Below are 23,339 nucleotides of genomic sequence, written 5' to 3' on the forward strand. Positions count from 1 at the left end.
CTGTGCTCCGCAACGGGGGAGGCCACAACAGTGAGAGGCCCGCATACCGCAAAAAAAAAAAAAAAAAAAAAAAAAAAAGATCCTTTCTGGAGCCTAAACTTACACTATCAACAGTTCCATGTTAGAAGCAGTTTTTAAAATTTTCTTTTTTATTGCTTGGAAGATTTTTTTTTTTTTTTTTTAAACCAAAGATAAATGATGCAGTTAAAGACCAAATCTAAAGGTTTGCTACAAAAACAGTCTTCCCCCTTCGCACCCTCCCCAGAGGCACCCATTTTGAGTTCTCTTGGGTAATTCTTCATACTTGTCTTCACATGTCTAAAGCATATGCTTGCTTTTTTCTCTTTTACTTAGCAGATCACTGGTTTATCATAAAAGGATGTAACTCAGGAACAGCCAGACGGAAGAGATGTAGAGGGCAAGGTATGGAGGAAGGGCTGGGCACTTCCCTGGGTGCACGGCTCTCCCCACATCTCCATGTGTTCCCCAACTCGGAAGCTCTCCAAACCAGGTCCCTTCGAATTTTCTGGAGGCTTGAATTCAGTCACTGGCCATTGGTGACTGACTGAGCTGTCAGCCCCTCCCCTCCCCGGGGCTCAGGCTGAGCTGTGTGCTCCGCTGGGTTTTCAGTTCCAGCCACCACCGATGACGTCCCCTCCCCGGTGGGGATGCAGTAGCTCTTAACCAGCTGTAACCCCAGCCTCAACACACCTTTCCCGCCCCTTCAGTACAGTCGCCTGGGTTGGCGCTGACACTGTCTGCATTACCACTGCCACGTAAATGCTCAGGGCTGAGCCATGCAGTAACAGAATCTGCCTTTCCTGCACAACTTTGGTTTCTTGTGGAGTACTAGTTTGTTTTCTGGGTACTTGATTAACTTAACTGTGACTTTTCCACCTGTTGTCTAAATTTCTCAGGACATTCGGATGTATCATGTGTTTCATCAGTTTTCATTTCCCTAAAGGCACAGAGCCCTCTGACCACCACTTCTCTTACGTGTTGATCTTTTATTTTCTACGTCTTAACTCCTTGTTTTCTAATTTACTTTCTCACCTTGATGGACACATTCTCCAAGAGCTTCCTGAGAAGTATGTGGGTCATCTATGTTTTTGAGCACTTGTATCTTTGAAAATAACTTCATTCTAACCTGATACTTTTTGGCTGGGTCTGAAATTCCAGGCTGGAAGTAACTTCTCTTCGGCTTCTTGAAGGCAGATCTCCCCGTCGTCTTGGCCGTTTGCACTGCAGGGGGGCGGTACGTTTATCTCCACGTCTTATGGGGTCTGCCCTGCGTCTTCATGTCCTGGGTGGATCTCTGTCTCCCGTACCCTGTGCTTGGTGGGCTTGTTCTGTCTGGAAGCTTGTCTCCCATTATTCAGGTATCCCTTTCCCAGCTGCTTTTGATTTCATTTTTTATACTTTTCATGTCCAGGAGTTCTTTTTCCTCTAAATACTATTGTTCAGCCTTGTGGATCAGTTTTGTGGTTGCAGCAGTCTGTTCCCAAGCTGTATGTAGCTTCTCCCGTGTCTGTTTCTTTTGGTTCTTTGTTCCTCAAGTGTCTGGCAATCCCTGGCTCGTGCTTGAACACTGAAAACTAAAAAGCAGACCGGACACTGAGCACATAGGTGGGTCACGCCAGGGCAGTGTGGTTCAAGGTGCTGGGATCACTTTCCTTTCTGCCACTAGGAACGTACAGGAATTATGTTTAGAAACGAAACTTGTAGCAGTTGGATGTTAACCACGGCATTTCAGTCAGAGACCTTTACAGGTTTTCAAAAGCTAAGGTGGTATGGCTGTGACAGCTACTAGGCCTTGAGGGGGCAGGTACCCCTAGAGGTCTGATTTCCTTGGAGCATCTTCTTGAAGGTTCTGGGAGCCAAGTGTTCTACTGCGCTGGTGTCCAGCGCCCCGGCCTCTACCCTGAAGCAAGCGAGGAGACACATTTCTTCCAGCTGTCACTCTGGCCGGTCCTCCGCTGTCTGCTTCACGCCCGGGTCCGAGGTGCCTGGGGCATCTGGCTTGTAGACCGGATTTATCCTTGTCTTTCCTTCCCCACTTCACCCAGGAGTCCCCTTACCTCTGGCCATCTCATTTGTCCTGTCTCTTCTTCCCCCCGTCCTTGTGGGTTTATGCTTTCTAAAGGAATCCCATTACCGTCATTTTACAGGGTTTGGATCGGGGGTGGAGTGCAGTCAGACGCCTGGGCAATCTTCAGTCTTTAGCCAGAGCTCCAGGAAAACTTAAGACTCCGTTTTGTTGTTTATAGTGGACAGAAAAAAGATGTTTAAAACAGGACTGTTGTAAAACTACCCAGTAAAACAGACCTTCCCAGAAACACCCACTGGAAGAGTTCATGGCTGTGCAGGCACTCATGATATGTAAGTGCTTTTTTTTTTTTTTTTCACTCACTCTGAATCCACTGGCCGACCTCCGCGAGTATCCCACGAGAACTGGGCCAGCACCCTGAGGCTGGGGAAGCAAGCAGCGTGAACAGGGCACGGGGCACCCGGAGGGCAGGAGCAGCAGTCTCTGCTCGCTTCCCCGACCTGCTTTCGTCTGATTCCCAGTCAGAACTCAGGGCTGACCCTCCCTTAATGTCACCCATGACAGACCCCAGTCTGCACCCTCGCAACTGATACTGAGTTTGTGCAGGCAGGAAAGTCCAGTTTGCAGAATACACTGCACACCTGTGTGCCAACTCTTAAGGCAGAACCCTGTCACTGAAAAGGTGGCCTGAAGGGGGGGCGCCTACAGATCCATTAGGGCCTTAAACCTGGCTGTGGGACTCCCGGGAATCAGCAGGCCTACGGGAAAGGGCGTGACGCCCGCTCAGTCTTGGGGGGGGGGGCCGTCACCTCAGTGCCCTCCTGGCTCCTGATTGTGTGAATATTGTGGTCAGAAGTATTTCTCAAATTACTCAGTCATTTAGGAGACCACTGAAATCCGATCGATGGACATCCAGGTATTGGCATCATGGGAATCACTCAGGTGTTAAGTCACTGTCGGAACAAGAGCGGTGTCCACGGCCCGAGCAGCTCCCAGGTGCCCTGGTTACACCACGTCCACACTGGAGCCTCCCTCAGTTGGAAAGGAAACACAGGTGGCCCTGTCGGACACCACGCTGTCCAGGGCTCTCATCAGGATGTCGGGCATGTGGTCTGTTAGCATCTTTGGGCCGATGAGTATTTTGCTGAATTCTGATTCGTGTGACCATTTCACGCTATACCGAGCAGCAGGACAGCAGGAAAACCTGAAAGAGGAAAAGCCGAGCATCTCCTCAGGTCTCACCCCCGTGAGCCTCCCTTCACCACTGGCGGGTGACTGACCACCTCAGGCCCGCCGCACTCACCTCCCCGAAGTGCCCGCTTCCTCCAGGTGGATGATCCTGCCGGGAGGGTAGAGAGGGGGGTACTTGGTGGGGGACTCAAGCGGGGAGTCGCTGGAGAAGCTGTAGTCCGGGGACCCGTGCGCCAGCAGGCTCCGCTCCCCAAGGAGAGGTTGCGTCAGGTCGCCCCCATCCAGCTCCGTCGGCAGGTCCTCGGGGTGCCCTCCAAACAGCTCGTACCAGCACCCATGCAGCAGAATCTTGTACTGAGGGCGAGACCGAGAAGACGGCATGCGTGTGACTCCGTGAGGCTTTCACAGTCCCCAGAGACCTCCTGCGACCCGTGAGCTGGTGGCGGCAACCCCACAGCACAGAAGCCTGGCTGCTTTGTTTTTCAACATGGACCTTAGGAGTGTGGAGGTCAGGAGCCCAAACTCAGGTTTCTCTGGGGCAGTGACGCCATCACACTTGAAGCAATATTTAAAAACCAAATTCAGGCAGATTTTGAGGAAAAATTACCCTTAATTCTTTTTAGGCAATTCTGTAAACCAGTTTTACCCTTTACCCTTAAAGACATTAGATACGATTTTTTTTTTTTTAATCTGGGGGGAGTGTAGCTGATAAGGAGGAAGTTTATTTTTAAATTAAAAATTTTTTTCTAATTAGCAACAAAAACACAAAAAAATGTCACAAAACAAAGACGTTAAGTGAAAAATCATCTCTAGTCCCGTTATCTAAATAAAAGCACATTTTGGTGTATTTTTTTGGTGAAAGCTATATATATACCTCGTCACCTACCCCTGCCTTGGATTATATTCTAAGAAGCATTTTTTTTTTTTTTTTTTTTTTTGCGGTACGTGGGCCTCTCACTGTTGTGGCCTCTCCCGTTGCGGAGCACAGGCTCCGGACGCGCAGGCTCAGCGGCCATGGCTCACGGGCCCAGCCGCTCCGCGGCATGTGGGATCTTCCCAGACCGGGGCACGAACCCACATCCCCTGCATCGGCAGGCGGACTCTCAACCACTGCACCACCAGGGAAGCCCTCTAAGAAGCATTTTTAATCCTGCCGTTTTTTAAAAAAAAACTCTTCAAAACATCATGGGTATTTTTCTCTACTGGTAAATGCATTTATATTTGTAACGACTGTAATATTCCACAGCCCAGCAATACCAGCGCCTCCTAAACTCTGTATCTGGCGGCCTTGTTTTCTAAGCTTTGGGACCAAAACCATCAGCACGCTGTTCGTCACGACAGGACTAGGTATGACAAAACACAAATCACTTAAGCAAACAGGGATGGTTCTAGTATAGTGTGTTCTCGTTGCAGCTTCCCTGCGCATGGTTTAGCCACTTGCTTCTCCGGCGTCCTCTGCAGAGCAGCAGCCAACAGTCTGTGCCGGGGGCAGGAGAGCTGCCGGCAGCATCAGTGCCCTGCGCTGTGAGGCTCTGAATGTAGCAACGTCCTCTTGAGGCCACACACAGCCCGGTGGGGAGGCCCGAACCCCTGCAGGTCCTCTTCCGGGCCCACCCCCCCACCGAGTTACCTTGGGCTTGTTGCAGTGAGCAATCACTCGCAAGATTCTCCTCTTCAGATCTTCCAAGTTGGTCACACTTAACCTGTTGAGCAGAAGACCAGACTGAGGCTCAGAACTCTGCCTTTCCCGCCAGCCCAAGCCCAGGCAGGGCATCCAGCAGACTCACCTGGGAATCACATCCTTGCCCAGAACAAGTGACACGATGAAGGTCTTAGAGTATTCATAAAGAGATTTGCTGAAATTTAAAAAAAAAAGGTGATTATATTGCCCACAGAAGACTTCCAAGAGAAAGCAAGTAACTGTACCAAGTTAGGAAGAGGTCAGTGTTCACAGAACTCCACTCTATTCTCCACCCTCTAAAGGGGAAGAGAAGTAAGAGATTCCAGGTAGAGCAACTCACTGGCCAGATTCTCTTGAAAAAGTAAAAGGCATGGGGACTTGCGTTACTAGGTGTCAGCACTGGGTAGGCAACTAAGGTACTTAACCCAGTGTGGCATCAGCAGAGTCAGACGAAGCCAGGGGAAGAGTGAGCATGGACGCCTCCGACAGGGCAGGAGTGGTACTGCAGGTCAACAGTAGGGGAAGGATGGGCTCTTAATAAACAGTGCTGAGATATAAAGCACTCAAGGTGTGAGCGGGAAGATGAAACTGAATCTCTACCTCATGCTGTACACAAAAAAACACCGAATTAAACATAGATGAAAGACCTAGGTAAAGGTGAAAGGTCAGACTAAAAGGCTTTTAAAAGATACGATAGAAGACTAGCTCCATGTCCTTGGGACAGAGAAAGATTTCTTAAAACGAAGACCTGGGACTTCCCTGGTAGTGGAGTGGTTAAGAATCCACCTGCCGGGCTTCCCTGGTGGCGCAGTGGTTGGGAGTCCGCCTGCCGATGCAGGGGACACGGGTTCGTGCCCCAGTCTAGGAAGATCCCACATGCTGCGGAGCGGCTGGGCCCGTGAGCCATGGCCGCTGAGCCTGCGCGTCCAGAGCCTGTGCTCCGCAACCGGAGAGGGAGAGGCCACAACAGTGAGAGGCCCGCGTACCGCAAAAAAAAAAAAAAAAAAAAAAAAAAAAAGAATCCACCTGCCGATGCAGGGGACACGGGTTCGATCCTGGTCTGGGAAGATCCCACGTGCCGCAGAACAACTAAGCCTGTGTGCCACAACTACTGAGCCTGCGCTCTAGAGCCTGTGAGCTACAACTACTGAGCCTATGTGCCACAACTACTGAGCCTGTGCTCTAGGGCTCGCGAGCCCACATGCCACAACTACTGAAGCCCGTGCTCCACAACAACAAGAGAAGCCACTGCAGTGAGAAGCCCACGCACCTCAATGAAGAGTAGCCCCCGCTCGCTGCAACTAGAGATAGCCTGCACGCGGCAAGGAAGACCCAACACAGCCAAAAATAATGACAAATTAGTCAATGTTAAAATTAAGAACTGATAAAGACGACTCAAAGAAAGTAAAAAGACACATCAAGGAGTGAGTATATTTACAACACATACTTAGAACCAACAAAGAACTGATGTACTGAATATATATACAAACCAGTGAGAAAAAAAGACAATACAATAGAAAAATGGGCAAAAGGAACTTCGTGAGAGTGGAAATTCAATAAAAATATGAAGAGACTCAACTTCATCATGGAAATGCAAATTAAACAATGAAACATCACTGCACGCCCATCAGATTGGCAAAAATGTTCAAATTGGACACTATTAAGTGTTAGAATGTGGAGAGGTGTGCACGCTGCCGGTAAGGTGTGAATGGGTGCAGCCACAACACGCGAAGCGCAAGCATGTGCACACTCCATGACCCAGCACGTCTGTGACAGCCCGATGTCTGTCACCAGCAGAACAGATAATTTGTGATACATGATGAAACATAATGAGAATTTACACAATAACATTTCAGACATCAAACAATGTGGGAAAAAAATAACAAAAAAAGTATAATTCCCTTTCTCTAAATTTCAAAATCATGCAAATCCAAACTATGTAGAGACATGTATACAGGTGGTAAAACTAGTTTTTAAAGCAAGGGAAGGGACTTCCCTGGCGGTCCAGTGGTTAGGACTCTGTGCTTCTACTGCAGGGGGCATGGGCTTGATCCCTGGTTGGGGAACTAAGATCCTGCAAGGCCGCATAGTGCGGCCAAAAATTTAAAAACAGGGTTTTTTTTAATTTAAAAAAAAACGCAAGGGAAGAATTTTCACAAAGATCAGGACAGTGATTCCCTGTGAACAGGAAAGGAGAGGACACACAGGGACTCTCTAAGGCACCGGCAACGTTCATTTCTCCACTTGGGTGGGTGCAGAGGTATGTGGCTATTTTAAAATCAGCTTTATTGAGGTGTAATTCACAACAGTAAAATCACACCCATTGTAAGTGTACAATTTGATGACTCTTGACAAATGTATATAATTGTTTAGCAACCACCTCAATCAAGACGTAGAGCATTTCCATCACCCCCCAGGGCTCCCTGTGTCCTTCTGCAATATCCCATCCCCAACCCCAGGCAACCACTGATCTGCTTTCTGTTGTTATAGTTTTGTCTTTTCTAAAATGTCACATAGGGACTTTCCTGGTGGTGCAGTGGTTAAGAATCCGCCTGCCAGTGCAGAGACATGGGTTCGAGCCCTGGTCCGGGAAGATCCCACATGCCACAGAGCAACTAAGCCCATGAGCCACAACTACTGAACCCGCGTGCCACAACAACTGAAGCCCGTGCACCTAGAGGCCATGCTCCACAACAAGAGAAGCCACCACAATGAGAAGCCCGCACACCACAACTAGAGAAAGCCCGCAAACCGCAACGAAGACCCAACACAGCCAAAAATAAATAAATAAAATAAATTTATTAAAAAAAAATTTTTTTTTAATGTCATATAAGTGAAATCACACAGTAAGGTCTCTTGTGTCAGGTTTCTTTCACACAGCAAAATGCATCCAAGTTGTATGGATGTTTGCTTATTACCCTCAAAAACATGTTTTATCTTTGTTTCACTGAATAAAAACAATCAGTTATTTTTAAAAGTCACTTTCGTGTCTTATATATATAAATATGTTTTAATATTAAAAGAGCTTTTAAAATTTTTAAAGGTACACAAATATTTATGTATAAAGATATTGATAGATTTATAATAATGAAAAAATGAAAAGAATGTAAATATCAGTATGGGAATAAATAAAAGTGGTATAACCAGATGACAGAAAACTAAGTTAACTTAAAAACATGTTCTCAAAAAATAGTTAAGGATATAATGTATATAGAGTATTAGAAAAACACATATCCACACACAAAGAGCTGGAAGAAAGCAAACCTAAATAGTTACAATGATGATTTCTGGGTAGATCCTGACCTCTCCACTTATTTATATTTTTCAAAAATTCTACGATGGATACAAATTTAATTTTTACCCCTTTCATTTTTTATTTCTTTTTTTTTAATGGTCGTACAGATTTCTTCTATCATCAGGCCAAAGATTATACAGGATTAAGTATGTTGAATCAGAAAAGAAAAATAATTTTCAAACTCAAAAAATGAATTAGTAACCAAATGCAGTAAAGTTGCAGGATACAAAATTAATATACAGAAACTTGTGTTTCTATATACTAATAATAAACTATCAGAAAGAGAAATTAAGAAAACAATCCCATTTATAATTACATCAAAAAGAATAGGACTTCCCTGGTGGTCCAGTGGTTAAGAATCCGCTTTCCAATGCAGGGGACACAAGTTGATCCCTGGTCAGGGAACTAAGATCCCACATGCCACGCGGCAACTAAGCCCGCGCCGCAACTACTGAGCCCGTGCGCTCTAGAGCCCATGCACCACAACTAGAGAGAAGCCCATGCAGCACAACGAAGATGCAGTGTGCCACAACTCAGACCCAATGCAAACAAATAAATATTGAAGAAAAAAAAAATAAAGTACCTAGGAATAAATTTAACCAAGGAGGTGAAAGACCTGCACAGTGAAAACTAGAAGCCACTGATGAAAGAAACTGAAGAAGACACAAATAAATGGAAAGGTATTCTGTGCTTATGAATTAAAAGAATTATTACTAAAATGTCCATATTACCCAAAGAAATCTACAGATTCAATGTAATCCTAATCAAAATTCCAATGGCATTTTTCACAGAAATAGAACAAACAATACTAAAATTCATATGGAAGCACAAGAGACCCCAAATAGCCCTAAGCAATCTTGAGAAAGAAAAACAAAGCTGGAGATATAGTGATCCTTGATTTCGTCATATAATACAAAGCTAGAGTAATCAGAACAGTATGATGATTAGTATAAATACAGACACATAGATCAATGGAACAGAACAGGGAGCCCAGAAATAAGCCCATGCACTTACGGTGAATTAATTAAGAAGGGAGCTGAGAATACACAGTGGGGAGAAGACAGTCTCTTCGATAAATGATGTTGGGAAAAATGGACCACTATTTCACCATACACAAAAGTTAATTCAAAATGGGTTAAAGACTTGAATATAAGACCTGAAATCAGAATACCCCTAGAAGAAGACATAGGCAGTAAGCTCCTTGACATTGGTCTTGGTGATGATTTTTTGGATTTGACACCAAAAACAAAGGCAACAAAAGCCTAATCAAATGGGACTACATCCAACTAAAAAGCTTTTGCATAGCAAAGGAAACCACTGACAAAATGAAAAGGCGACTTACTGAATGGAAGAAAGTATTTGCAAATCATATACCTGATAAGAGGTTAAAACCAAAATACATAAAGAATTCATACAACTCGATAGCAATAAGACAATCTGACGGGGACTTCCCTGGCAGTCCAGTGGTTGAAACGCCGAGCTTCCACCGCAGGGGGCGTGACCCCTGCAGGGTTCAACCCCTGGTCCAGGAACTAGGACCCCACATGCCGCGTGTCCAAAAGAAAAGGGCAGACGATCTAAATAGACATTTTTCCAAAGAAGACATACAGATGGCCAACAGGTACGTGAAAAGATGCTCAACATCACTAATCATCAGGGAAATGCAAATCAAATGAAAATGCAAAGCTCGAGATGGCACCTCGCACCTGTCAGAATGGCTATTATATCCAAAAAAGATAAACATGAAATAACCAGCGCTGGCCAGATGTGGAGGAAAGGGAATGCTTGTGCCTGTTGGTGGGGATGTAAGTTGGTGCAGCCACTACAAAACAACAGTATGGAGGTTCCTCAAAAAACTAAAAATAGAGCTACCATATGATGATCCAGCAATCCCACTTCTAGGTATTTATCCAAAGAAAATGAAGACACTGACTTGAAAGATACCTGCACCCCCACGTTCACTGCAGCATTATTTACAATAGCCAGGACATGGAAACAACCTAAGTGTCCACTAACGGATGAATGGACAAAGACGTGTGTGTGTGTGTGTGTGTGTGTGTGTGTGTGTGATGGAATATTATTCAGCCATAAAAGGTAACGAAATCTTGCCATTTGTGGGTGGACAACAACCTGGATGGACCTTACGAGCATTATGCTAAGTGAAATGAGAGAGAGAATGGCAAATACCATAGAATCTCACTTATATGTGAAAACTGAAAAAACAAACCAAGCTCACAAATACAGAGAACAGACTGGGGGCTGCCAGAGGCTGGGGTGGGAGGGGAGGCAGAGAAATGGGTGAAAGGAGTCCAAAGGTACAAGCTTCCAGTTATAAAATAAATAAGTTACTGGGATGTAACGTACAGCATGGCGACTGCAGTTAATAATGCTGTGCTGCGTACGTGAAAGCTGCTAAGAAAGTAAATCTTAAAAGTTCTCCTCACAAGGAAAAATGGTTCTGTAACTATCTGTTAACTAGACTTATTATGATCATTTCACAGCATATACAAGTATCGAATCGTTATGTTGTACATCTGAAACTAATATAATTATACCTCAGTTTAAAAAAATCAAAGCAAATCAAAGCTATGGTTAGAGAGACCTGTGAAAAGCTATCCAGTCTTTTTTCAACCAAACAGGGCTTTGAAACAAACTTCTCTTGAGGATGAGAAATTGTTAACTAACCTGCAGATAAGAGACCAGTTTTGACCAAATGACTTGTGAGTAGCGCCTTACAGGAAAGAAAACAAACAAGTACCTCAGCAGCCCCCTGGGCGGGGAAAAGGCGTAACACCTGACTCGTGGGTATGGGTTTCTGAGCATGATGGTCAACAGGGCCGCGGCGCCTGCCCCCAGGCTGTGCCCCACGATGACCAGCCGGTATTCCTAGGGGGCAAATGCGGAATGAGTAAAGGTTAAGAAAACAAATAGCTAATGGCAGAGAAAACGAAAGAGAAGAATTAAAATCTCACAGGTGCAATGCTGAACGCCTGGCTCAAAATCCCGTCGTTGATGAGTCGTTGGTAAACGTATCTGGCAGCTTGAGAAATCCCCTGAAAGTGCAGACACAGAGGTGGCTGGTGACTGTCAGACAGGGCAGGCCTACACGGTGTCTCCTATCGGTGACTCTGTCCCCCCAGACAGGAAAGGCAACCTGGGATCAGTGGGCACATCTACCGCTCACTGCTGTATTCCCGGCACCTGGCACAGAGCTTGGCATGAGGCAGGGGCTCAAAAAATATTTCCATGAGCGAATAGGCGACGTCAGGAACATCTTTCCACGTCAGTGGATATTTCTAAGGCTTCTTCTGTAGCTACAGGGTATTTTGCTGCATGGACGTCCCACAATTTACTTTAGCCAAGTCCCCATGGTCCATCACATTTAGATTATAAATGGCTGATCTTTTACAAATATGTTAAAATGTAAACTTCTGAATCAGTGACAGTGACTAAGTAGCCACTGTTCCTGCAAAAGCAGAACTAAAACCATCGGAAGTGAGTTCTAGAGAGGTCAGGCTTTGGTTTAATTTCAAAAAATAGAATGTAAAACTTCCTAACAAATACAGCTATCTCACGAAACAGACTTCTTGAAAATTGAGTAGTTCCCATGGAGGAGAGACAACCCTGTCAACCAAAAACATTTTCGGAGTGCTTCCTGCATGACAACACAGGACGGGCCTGGCCACCGGCCCCTGCAGCCCAACCTCCAACAGGATGAAGTGGGAGAAATCCCACATAAGACGGGAGACTGTTTTGCTCCTCTTTAAAGCTGCTGCAAGTTCCTGATTCAATAGCTCTATAGCCCTGTGAGCAGAATGCAGAACCTGGCCTCGTATGTGAGAAACCAGGAGGTCTGAAGGGTTAACATGCTGTGCACAGTCTGACGGCACTTCTGGACAAACCGCCAGATCTCCCTTTCCTCCCCCTCCTACCACACGATGCTGCCGACTTCCGCCAACATTTATTAGGCACCTACCGCGTGTCTGGTTCTGGGCAGCCAGAGCCACTCGGCATTTGGACCACAACTCGGCCGGTTGTGAGTCTCCCTGGCACAAGTGTTACAGGTGAAACGCCAAGACCGTTTTCAGCTGCACAGCTTTGAACTCCAACCACCGTGGACAGCATCAGAGCCAAAACTCGGTACCGAGGCCAAGAGCAGAGAACAGTCCATGCCCTTAGGCCCTGAGCAGGAGGGCAAGAGCTGTCACTGAACGAAACGGTGCTGGAGGAGGCCTCCGCTGAGAGCCGTCCAGGCCTGCAGGGTCGCAGCTTGTGGAGGCACAAAGCCTTGGACTGCGGCCCAAATTCTTCTAAGACCAGACCCACAGCCGAGCCCACAGGGCTCTGAGGGTATTCTGTGCTTGGCTAGTTGATGCGTCTCTATAATAAGTTTTAAATTTCTTATTTGTTTTTCTTAATGCACACCCAGTTAAACTGGACTTGTCAGTGAATTGAGGTATGAAAAGACAGCTAAGAGATAAAGGAAAAAAGTTCACATTCCCAGGACTGTCAAGCTCCTAACTGGCGGCAGAACAAAAGCCAAAAGCCTCCACTCTGGCTCTTCCCTGAAGTGTCCAGGCACAGAAAAAAACCAAAAACCCAAGAATCAACAATAACAAAAAAACCTGGAAGGAAAAAAAGTTGTCCAGACAAGACACTGGGGTTCAATTACCAGCACCGCACTCTGGCAATAACACGTGCTTTTATAAAAATTAAGCATTCTATTTAAAGAACTATTACTACAGAAGTAATACATGTTTTGGTTAAAAACCACACGAAGTGTATAAAAATAGTGGAAGGCCACTGCCCTGCACCCCCAACATCCTTCTCCCCAGAGGCAGCCGCTGTAACCTTTAGGGAAGGAATCATCCCAGACTTTCCCTCAAATGTTAAAACGCTCAGCTCTACGACCTCGTTAGGCATCAGGATAACGCAAATCAAAACCACAGTGAGATACGCACTTCACAGCCACTAGAATGGCTATGTTCAAAAAAAAAAAAAAGAAAGAAAAGTGATGAGGATGCGGAGAAATGGAAACCCGCGTTCTTTGCTGGTGGGAATGTAAAATGGTGCAGCTGTGTTGGAAAACAGTTTGCTGGTCCCTCAAAAAGTTAAACAGAGAAATAACAGAAGACCCAGAAATCCCATGTCTGGGTATGTTCCCCCCAGAACTGAAAGCAGGGACTCCAACAGTTATCTGCACACCCATGCTCATGGCAATTTTACAAAAGTCAAAGGAAATTCTGACACATGCTACAACATGGATGATGCTTGAGGACATGTGCTCAGTGTAATAAGCCAGTAATGAAAGGACAAATACTGTATAACTCCACTTATATGAGGAACGTAAAATAAGCAAATTCACAGACAGTAAAATGGTGGTTCCCAGAGGCTGGTGGAGGGAAATAACTCTGCTCTGAGCAGGCCGTGCTCCTCCCATCATCCCTTTGGGAAGAGCTTATGCAGCCCGTGCCCCCTCCCAGCACAGTAACAGTGAAACAGGAACTCGGTGTTGTGACATATGCAGAGAATGCAGTGACATGCAGGAAAGTGCTGAGCGTCTGCGTCTCAGGGAGGGTCTGCCCGCACTGTGTTGCACTAAAGCTTTTTTTCACCATGAGAAAGTACTACTTTAATTGCACAGGAAGAAAAGCATTCAAATGCCGACTCTGACACTTGTTCCGGTAACTGTGTAGCTACTGGCAAGTGATGCAATCTCTATGAACCTGCTTCTTTCTCTTAAAAACAAAAGTAGGGCTTCCCTGGTGGCGCAGTGGTTGAGAGTCCGCCTGCCGATGCAGGGGACGCGGGTTCGTGCCCCAGTCCGGGAAGATCCCACATGCCGCGGAGTGGCTGGGTCCGTGAGCCATGGCCGCTGAGCCTGTGCGTCCGGAGCCTGTGCTCCGCAACAGGAGAGGCCACAGCAGTGAGAGGCCCGCGTACCGCAAAAAAACAAAAACAAACAAACAAAAAAACCCAAAAGTAACCTCAGGGCTGTGGTGAGAAGTCCTGCTGGACAGCACCTGGCGCACAGCAGCGTTAACGCGGGAGACCCCGAGCTGAAAATACTCCAGCGCCTTCGAGGTTCCCCTTGACAGAACATTCCAGACCACACGGCCTCGGCTCCTACCTTGTGTGCCCAGCAGTCCTGCACCTCACACTCGAGGTCGAGCTGCTCGCTCTCTGCTGACAGGTCCGTCAGGATGTCCTGGAAACAGTGCGTGGGAAGAGGCCATCAGCTGGGCTGGGCTAGCTGAGGGTGGCTGCGTGGGACAGTCCCCCAGGTCAGGCTGTTGAGAATTGGACCCCAGGTGCCTGAACTCGGGAGAGATGCCAGGTGGCCAGGAAGCTCCTGAGGGACCCACGGCGCAATCAGACATGAAGACTGGGGAGGGGACACGTCTAAGACGCACCCTCTGCCCCCACTCCCTGCACACAGCATCTAAGCACCTACGAAGCACAGAGCCCTGGGCCAGAGTGTTGAGCAAAGCATGGTTCCCGTCCTCCAGGGGCCCAGTCAACGGATGGTTGAAACCTAAGGGAGGGTAAGAGACACGTCACACAAAGCAGAGGAGGGGTGAGCGCTGCAGGGCACGGGAGGCTTCCTGGAGGAGGTGGCCTGAGCCAGAGCCTGATGGAAAAGCTGGTTTTCAGGAAGCAGAGAACAGAGGCTGGCATCCTCACCCAGGGGAGCAGCAGGACCCAGGGCAGAGGCATCTGAGCACGGGAAGCGGGCGGTGGGCTGGGCTCACGGGCACTCGACTCTAGAGGCATCGAGGGGCCGCGGGCAGAGCCTGGGAGGCTGGTGTGTCCCCGGGACCCGGGGAGGCCCACCTGCGGGGGGAGGGGCCCCAAAGGTGGCTCTGGCGCTGCCAGGGCTGGGACCTGTGCCCCACAGTGCCGACAGAGCCTCAACAAGAACCAGGAACCGTGTGTAAAACACAGCGGGAACTGTTGGAGGTTTGCGAGCAGTGGCAGGTCTGACCATGTTCTAGAAAGAGTCCTCTGGACAGTACAAAGGACAGACTGGGAGGACGCGAGACGAAAGGCAGGGACCGAGGTAGAGGACCTGTCGCTGGCCCAGGAAAGAGAGGCCTGGGACCAGAACCAGGGCTGCAGTGCTGGGACTGGAGGAGACGGGCCAGAGAGGGGCCGGGCAGGACCACACGCGACAGACTGGGCAGGAAGTGAGGAGAGAGCCAGAGACGACTTCAGCTCTGTAGCTTCTTGGTGGGCAAGGGGGCGCCACATGGTTACTGGGGCGGGCGGTGCCCTGACGGGAGAGCAGACCCAGGAGCGGGGGCCCGGGCAGGCCCAGATGGCTCCTGGCGAGGCAGGGGCAAGGCGGCCCGCGCAAGGTGGGGGGTGGGGCGCGGGAAGCAGAAGAGGGTGGAGTCTCATTTCCTGGGTCAGGAGAAAAGAGAGAACTAGGAAATGAGACTGAGGAACAGCCAAGAAGAGACCAAAAAGCACAACACAGGATAGAAGAAAGTCGCCAGGTGTCTTCGTGGGGCAGAGACCGAGCAGGATGGGAGGGGACCGCTGGGTGGGGCTGGACAGTGCCGGCTCCCACGGCACCGGGGGAGCAGCGGCCAGGGGAGCCGGAGGCAGGCGCGTCGGGCCGGCTGAGACCCCCAACGGGAACTGGGGAAGTGGGGTGGGGGGTACCTAAGAGTGGGCTGACTTTGGACTGCGTGACTTAACCTACTGTTCTTTCTGGCTTTGGGTGCAGAAAATTCAAGGGGACGGTCACCCGGGTTGGGGGCCCAGGGAATCCAGCGGGCACCCGCCCGGGAGTAGGGGAGGCCAGCCCTGCCAGCGTCTAAGTTTCCAATATTTCTCGGTTAAAAGGAAATGGCTTTATCTGCTTTTTCAAAGGGAGTATTTGACAGCCCTGGACCCGCCTCCCTGTTTTCCACGCCTGGTGTTTCCCCGTGTCTAAGGCTGTCACTTACGAAGGTTTCCCCTCAGTTCCAGGAAAGCTGGGTCTCCTGGCGTCTGAGCTGCTGACTGCCCGCCCCCAGGTCCCTGGGCCAGCGCGCCAGGCTCCGTACCTGGAGAGACATGGTTCCCCTCACAGCCACCACCACCGACTCCTTCTTGTGGTCCAGGGCCACTAAGAAGGGGAGCTCGTACACCTGGGAGAGAGGAATGAGCATAAGCACAGGTGTCTGCGGACACAGCTGGGCCAGCCCAGAGCGTCTAACAAACAGCGCTTCTGAGCACAGCACGGAGGGGTGCACTGATCCCCATCTCTGCTCATTCTCAGTAGACAGTGTGACTTCTGATTCTCAGTGATGAAAGGCTCTCTAAACCCAAGACCCTTTTACCCTCAGGGGCAGGGGATGGAGCTATCTCAGTGGGCAAGCCCAGAGCCTCCACTCTGGGTCAGTGCGAGCCGCGGGTGACAGGCTCTGGGCCCTGTAAGCACCCACTTGCATCAGAACCTGCCGTGGGACCCCAAGCAAATGTCTCAAGTTCTCTTCGACCCCATTTCCTCATCTTTAAGGAGGACAGCATGGTGTGCTGTCCTCCGGCTGGTGTGACACCACGGGGACGGCCACCTGTGCGTGGTGAACGGTCGTGCGTTTGGAGCCAGCAGGAGAGGACAGGCTGCTGACTTCACCGCCCTGGTTTCTGCAGGAGCGGGGCGTCTACTGATGCCCTTGTGGGGGGCTCCTTGAAAGAGCCCCCAGAGCAGCCACGAGCCTTCCGTGGAAAAGCACCACCTTTAAACCCCACCCACTCTTTCTCTCGTCACCACTCAGTGACAGGACAGCACAGGGCTCACGGGCTGCTGCGCTCTGCTGGGCACCAGATTCACTGCGGACGTGAAAACAAGATCCTGGACGTTCTGATCTCGGTGGGATGGGGTGTGACTTTTACACCTCCCAGGTGAGTCTAAAATGCAGCAGTTTGGGAGCCAGGGGGGTCAAGAACAGGACATCAGGGGTTCCCTGAATTGTCTGTGCGCTGGAGCCATGGGGGGCTCCTGAGCAGGGGTCCCATCGCCACAGATTCTGACTTCATTCATCTGGGGTCTGGCCTGGGCTTCTGAGGTATAAAAGCTCCCCAGGAGATCCCAGTAGACAGCAGATGTGAGAGCTGCTGGGCTTGGCTGCAGGTTCTGGGCTCCCGGTGCCTGTGAGGACCATGTGGGGAGCCACGAAGCAATGCAGGACGGACGGGTCCCTGACGCCAGACAGACTGGCTTCCGCAGGTTCACTAACCAGCCCTGCGATTCTGGGACCCTCCCAAGGGTGAGACCCACTGCACTGCACTAATAGGACGGAGCTCAGACCCAGAGACGAGGGTTGATCAACCCCGGACACCTGTGTGGGATTAATGCCAAGTGAAACTCATTGTTCTTCACTAAAAATGGGCTCAGGTGAAACCCAGCATAGTCTCTCCACAGCATAGTCCCCCTGATGAAGACTTTCTGCCCCATCTTATGTTAAACCTGGAGGAGCTTCAAGAGCGTTTGTGAACCTCGAAGACAGTGCACTCACCTTGAGGTGAGTATGTGTCTGTGTATGTGTCTCCACACATTTTTCCGGGGGAACAGTTTATAACTTCCACCAGAATCTCGAAGGACTCCAAGACCCAGAGGAAGTCAGGAAGCACTGCTCACTCTACCTTGTCGTGAAAGCTGACGTGAATGAAATCCCGGTACTGCAGTCCCGTCGTCTGCAGGATGGAGCCAAAGTGACAGCTGAGCTGATCACCTCCAACCAAGTCATAATCGGTTGTCCGGCTTCTGCAACTAAAACGGGGGCAGAGGCGTTACCGCGCCAACCAGAGCCACATACCGAGGAAGACCCCACCCTGCCGTCCCGTTTCCTAACAAACCTGAGGGCGCCCGCTGAAAGTCTGCACAGCTCAGTCTGGCGAACGTATAGTGGCCTTTAAATGACACTTCTGTGTACACGTCTTACTACAGCCTGACTTCTTTATCAATGCTTTACATATTCAAAAAATAAACCAACAAGGATAGGAGAGACCCTAAAATCACCAGGAATGGGACAAGCCGGCATCAGGTGTCTCCTGGTACGATGTACTAAGAAGGATGCACGCTCCGCACGGAGCATTCCTGCCAAAGATGTGTAACTTGAACCTAATCGTGAAGAAGTCACCAGACAAATGCAAAGTGAGGGCCAGCCTACAAAATACCCAGACTGTCCTTTTCAAAATGTCAATATTGTGAAAGATTAAAAAAAAAAAAAAAAAGACTGAGGAACTGTTTCAAACTGGAGGAGACTAAGGGGACATGACAGTTAAATGCAATCCACGCTCCTGGACTGGAAGAAAATGTGCCACAAGGGGTGTTACTGGAACAACTGGAAAAACTGGAATAGCTAATGGTTAATGATAAACTTCCTGAATTTTATAACTGTACTGTAATTTATGGCAAAGAAAGACCTTGTTCTTAAGAAATACAAGCTGAAGTAATTAGAGGTAAAGGGGCATGATGCCTGCAACTGAATCTCCAATGGTTCTGGGGGAAAAAACACGTATTTATGGAGAGTGATACAGCACATGGGACAAAACTGAGTCACAACTGGTCATTCTAGATAAAGGACATGGGCGTTCTTAGCACTGCTCCTGCGGTTTTTGAAATATTTCAAAATAGGAAGTTTTTTTAAACAGGGAAATGTGATTATTTTTAGAAAATAAAGTACGGACACCATAGCAAGCAACATCCGGAGTGGAATGAGGATGGAGGCCTCAGACCGTGCCGACCTACCAGTCACCACCAATCCTGCACAGCCCTGTAAAAGGGTTTCTGTAAACATAGAGAGGCCACCCATAGGCAGCTGCTGCAAACTGCATATAGTGATGGCAGTTTTCTAATTCTGCATCCAAATCAGCTTCCTGTAAGAGAAGAAAAAAAGCTTTTTGTTTAGGGGAACCCAGTAAGGAGAGGATCAACACACTATGATCTTTTTTTTTTTAATTTGATTTTCATTTTATATTGGAGTATAGTTGGTTTACAATGTTGTGTTACTTTCAGGTGTACAGCAAAGTGATTCAGTTGTACATATACCTATACTATTTCTTTTCAGATTCTCTTCCCATATAGGTTATTACAAGACATTGAGTTCCCTGTGCTACAAAGTAGGTCCTTGTGGATTATCTATTTGATAAATAGTAGAACACACTATGATCTTAAACCTGAACTCAAATTCCTGATTCTTCCCTTTCTTTCTTCAGGGAATAGACCTCTCGGAGGACTTCCACTGGGAAAACTGGTCCTTAAATACAGACAGATGAACCCCTCATTTTAGGAGAATGCAGAAGTTAGCAGCAAAAATCCCTAATGACTTTTCTGACTCCTGGTGAAATAAGCCTGTGACTTCCTACTGGATGCAGGTGCAGACGCCACTGCAACAAATGGGCTGCTGGGAACTAGATGCAGAGATAGACACACAATCTATATGCAATTTTCTCTTTCAAAAGCACAGAAGTCGGGCTTCCCTGGTGGCGCAGTGGTTGAGAGTCCGCCTGCCGATGCAAGGGACACGGGCTAGTGCCCCGGGCTGGGAAGATCCCACATGCCACGGAGCGGCTGGGCCCGTGAGCCATGGCCGCTGAGCCTGCGCGTCTGGAGCCTGTGCTCCGTAACGGGAGAGGCCATAACAGTGAGAGGCCCGTGTATCGCAAAAAAAAAAAAAAAAAAAAAAAAAAAAAGCACAGAAGTCTGTGGCGGGAAAGCAATCATCAAGCAAAGTTGAACTGTATCGGCTCCCCAGACCCAGAGAAGAGAGCAGACACACTCTGGGAGAACCAGGTCCCGCCCCAGGGGGAATTTTCGATATGCAGACAACAGCCAATTTCCTAAAAGAGAATCTCAGAAAAAAAAAAAAAAAAAAAAAACCACAATGGGTGGTGAAGGGGCCAGGAATGGGCTCCCTCTACCTGAACTCCAGGTGATGAGGACATGCCTCACCGGACAGGTGACAAACCACAACTGGCAAAAGCCACAAATCAGATTCCAATCAACTGCTCCTGAAACTGTTGCTTTTTTTTTTTTTTAATTTACCAGTAGGTGTAAATGTCAAAACTGTACAACTCAACAGAGACACGGGCTTACCTGGGAGGGCCCCGGGGAATGGCTGACCACCTGGTCAGGCTCCTGGCTGCTCCTGATGTTGTCCTGCTGCTGATGGAGAAGAACGAGCCCTGCTGCAATGTCGCTGGGCACCAGGTCCGTGTCCTGGGTGGGAAACCACAGCGGCTTATCATAAACCCAGCGGGAACGAGCCCACGAGCTCCCGAGGGTCCAGTTTTACGCAGTTCACACGCACACACACATACAGTTACATGTGAAAAGGTGTTTTTAAAAATATTTCCCTTTCAGGACTCCTGCATGTGAGCTTCGTGTCTCTCACTATCCTGCCCTCACACAAACCTGCTCGAGAACGTAAATATTTTACTGATCTCTGTTCTCAGATTTCACGTCAAGTGAGTCAGCTATTTGTAATCTACTTCACATCGCCTATAAAGTGGGTGAGTAAATGGGTAAGTTCGCCCTCTTTGGAGTAACGTCTGATTTTGGCCCAGGTTTACACTCTTCCTGCTCAAGATGCTGAGAAGGTTTTGTTGAAAGAGCCCACGGCAGAGATGTATGAGGCTGGACTTATACTCACTGGGCAGAACGAGCCTCAAAAAGACCCTCAAACTAGGAAAGCAACAGAGTGAGTGTCCAGAGCCTGACCTGACCCTCTCCTTCACGAGGGACACGAAGCAGATGGGACTCCACAGGAAACCAGGTACTGGCCACTCGGCCACTTGAGCCATCGGTTCTGCCCAGGATGCAGGTTAAGATGTCCTCTAAGAATAGCCAGATTCTCTTCCTCCTTTATTCAACAATCTTAAGACCAGGGTGAAGTGCTTCTCTGAAATTATTTAGGGGACACACTTCTCTCATCCCTATGTGGAGGCTGCTGGTTACGGAGCCAGCCTTGAACAGGGGAGGCCTGGACACCACAGAGAGGTGAGAAAAAGACTGGCAGGTGGGCACGACCTCAAGAGAACTCCTCTCTCTCACTTGGTTGCAGTACTGAACATAATAGGAGTTTATCAGAGATCATTATAAGAGAAATTGGATGTGAAAGAAAAACAAATGTTTCCAAATCTGCTCTAGAAGAAACTGCTCTAGAACCACGACACCCTTTTGCATTGCAACTGTCTTTAAAAAGAGAATCATCTCTCATTTCCATCATGCCATAAAGTTGTAAGAAACCAGGGTCTGATACTACCCCGGAGGCGTGACACTGCCGGGACCTGGCATCTGCTGAGAACCAGCTGGACAAAGAATGTAGGAAAAGACGGGCAAATGAGTCTCAAAATGTGCAGGTTCCACTACTTAGTTCCTTAAGAACTAATTCAAAATCTTAACTGTGTAACAGACGGGCGTCAACACAAGGGTGCGCCGACCAGGGCATGGGGTCTGTGAGCGCAGGGCCCTGGGTCCCTGCTCCCTGGAGCGCTTGGGCGCTCACCCCAGGGCACACCTCCACCCGCCGCCCCCACAGGGGACTCACTCTCAGGAAGTGTTTTATGTCAACACGGAGAAGGGTTCAAAATGCAGAGAACTCATCTTCTCAAAAGAAGTGTTTACTTAAACAGAAGAAAGAGAGCAGAGCACACCCCGTCGGCTTACTGAAAAGTAGGTTGAGAAAAGCTCTGCCGTACTCGAAAAAGCAACTCGAGTACGGTCGTCTTTGCCGACGCAGCAGCACAGGAACTTGATTCTCGTTTCCCACACGCTTGTAGCTGCCGTCTTGAGGCCATTAAGTAACTGGTTGGACTCATGACTATCCAGGTGATGGGGGCCCGCAGGGGGATACGGAGCCATCTTCCCCCCCAGCGGGTCAAAGGCGATGACAATGGTGACCACGGTGGAGGCGATGATGATCCAGCTGCGACACAGAGAGAGGAAAAGGCTTGGGGGCTGCAGTCCTGAAGTGACCCATGGGGTCACTCTCTGCATCTGTACAACTTGTGGCTCTTGTTACTAAGGAAGATGGGGATCTCCCAGAACCTGGTGGAGGCGGGCAACTTGTTTCTTCTAGAAAGTTCCTTATGAGCCCATGGCCAACCCAGGCCCGACAAAGATCAGAGCCCCAAAAGCCACAAAAGGAAAAGGGAAGTGTCTGGTGGGCAGAGCCTGGCCTGGGCATGGAAGTCCCTGACCTTGACCCACGCCTACTCCCCAGGGTCTCAGGGTTCCCCTCAGTAAAACCAAAGGAGGCTTCCTGTGCCACGGGATACCCTCACAGGTCTTTCATTCATACGTTTCAACATTTCTAGGTTGTCCACCATGCGCAAGGCGCCCTGGGTCCATGAGCACGTGTGCTCCTGGAAGGTGGCCCAGGAAGGGCTGCCACGGCCTCTACCGAGAGGCTCAGCAGGGCAGCGGGAGTCTCCATCCCCTTATTTACAGCATGAGGGGATGTGACTAGATCATCTGTAAGATTTTTCGTCTGGAAAGGGCATAAACCTTATTCCAGCAGATTATTTCCTGCAGCAATTCCAGAGACTATATTTCTTCACATCCTACTTTTAGTTTTTGCCCTATTTTGGTCTTCAGGTCTCTTCCTTCTTGTAAGGGAAGGGAGGGAATGCAGAAAAATGAGAACCGGTAAGAAAGGAAACTACATCAATAAATGCATAGTGGGAGATGAACTATTCCTCATGTATGAACAAGTGCCTCTGCATTTTTATGATTTACTCAAAAAGATCCCTTTCTAACTATATTAGGAAGCCTGCATGACACTGGGCCACCTCAGTTATTCAGAAGGTATTTGTTTACCTCCATCTCGAGTGCATTTTGGACAAGAAACTGCAGAAGACTGGAGACCTCACCTGATCGCGACAGTCACAATGATGCCATTCCCCACCATCCTGTCACACTGAACACCGTCCTCTATCCAGGCGGCCCCCAGGGATGCCCAGACCATCTCTGGCAGAAAAAGTGCCAGGCGCAGGTAGAGCAGCTTAGACATGGATTTCCGTGGTCCAGGATTACAAATGGTCCCTGAAACACAGAAAATGTTCAAACTGGTCACTTGCCCCTTCAGAGATGAGTAGTTGCCCTTCCACAAAAAACAGCTGTCACAGCA

The 23,339-nt window shown here is 48.7% G+C and overlaps 1 protein-coding gene across 2 annotated transcripts in view; it reads right to left on the reverse strand.

Moving 5' to 3' along the window:
* Window positions 1–160: 160 nt before the first annotated feature.
* Window positions 161–23,339, reverse strand: part of DAGLB (diacylglycerol lipase beta) — a 32,601-nt gene continuing 9,422 nt past the window's right edge. Inside the window, exons 3-15 of one of the 2 annotated variants that reach the window (XM_060120603.1) lie at window positions 23,083–23,254; window positions 21,878–22,136; window positions 20,306–20,428; window positions 18,959–19,086; window positions 17,851–17,977; window positions 16,269–16,352; window positions 14,345–14,422; window positions 11,187–11,267; window positions 10,973–11,100; window positions 5,026–5,094; window positions 4,869–4,941; window positions 3,351–3,592; window positions 161–3,251 (exon numbers count right to left, since the gene is read on the reverse strand). In XM_060120603.1, coding sequence (XP_059976586.1) covers window positions 3,053–3,251; window positions 3,351–3,592; window positions 4,869–4,941; window positions 5,026–5,094; window positions 10,973–11,100; window positions 11,187–11,267; window positions 14,345–14,422; window positions 16,269–16,352; window positions 17,851–17,977; window positions 18,959–19,086; window positions 20,306–20,428; window positions 21,878–22,136; window positions 23,083–23,254 — 1,763 coding nt within the window. In that variant the 3' untranslated portion in view covers window positions 161–3,052. The remainder of the gene's footprint in view (window positions 3,252–3,350; window positions 3,593–4,868; window positions 4,942–5,025; window positions 5,095–10,972; window positions 11,101–11,186; window positions 11,268–14,344; window positions 14,423–16,268; window positions 16,353–17,850; window positions 17,978–18,958; window positions 19,087–20,305; window positions 20,429–21,877; window positions 22,137–23,082; window positions 23,255–23,339) is intronic. The other variant, XM_060120605.1, reaches the window with a different exon arrangement.

This window comes from Mesoplodon densirostris, chromosome 16, assembly GCF_025265405.1.
Source record: "Mesoplodon densirostris isolate mMesDen1 chromosome 16, mMesDen1 primary haplotype, whole genome shotgun sequence".
In the NCBI taxonomy this organism is placed as follows: domain Eukaryota; kingdom Metazoa; phylum Chordata; class Mammalia; order Artiodactyla; family Ziphiidae; genus Mesoplodon; species Mesoplodon densirostris.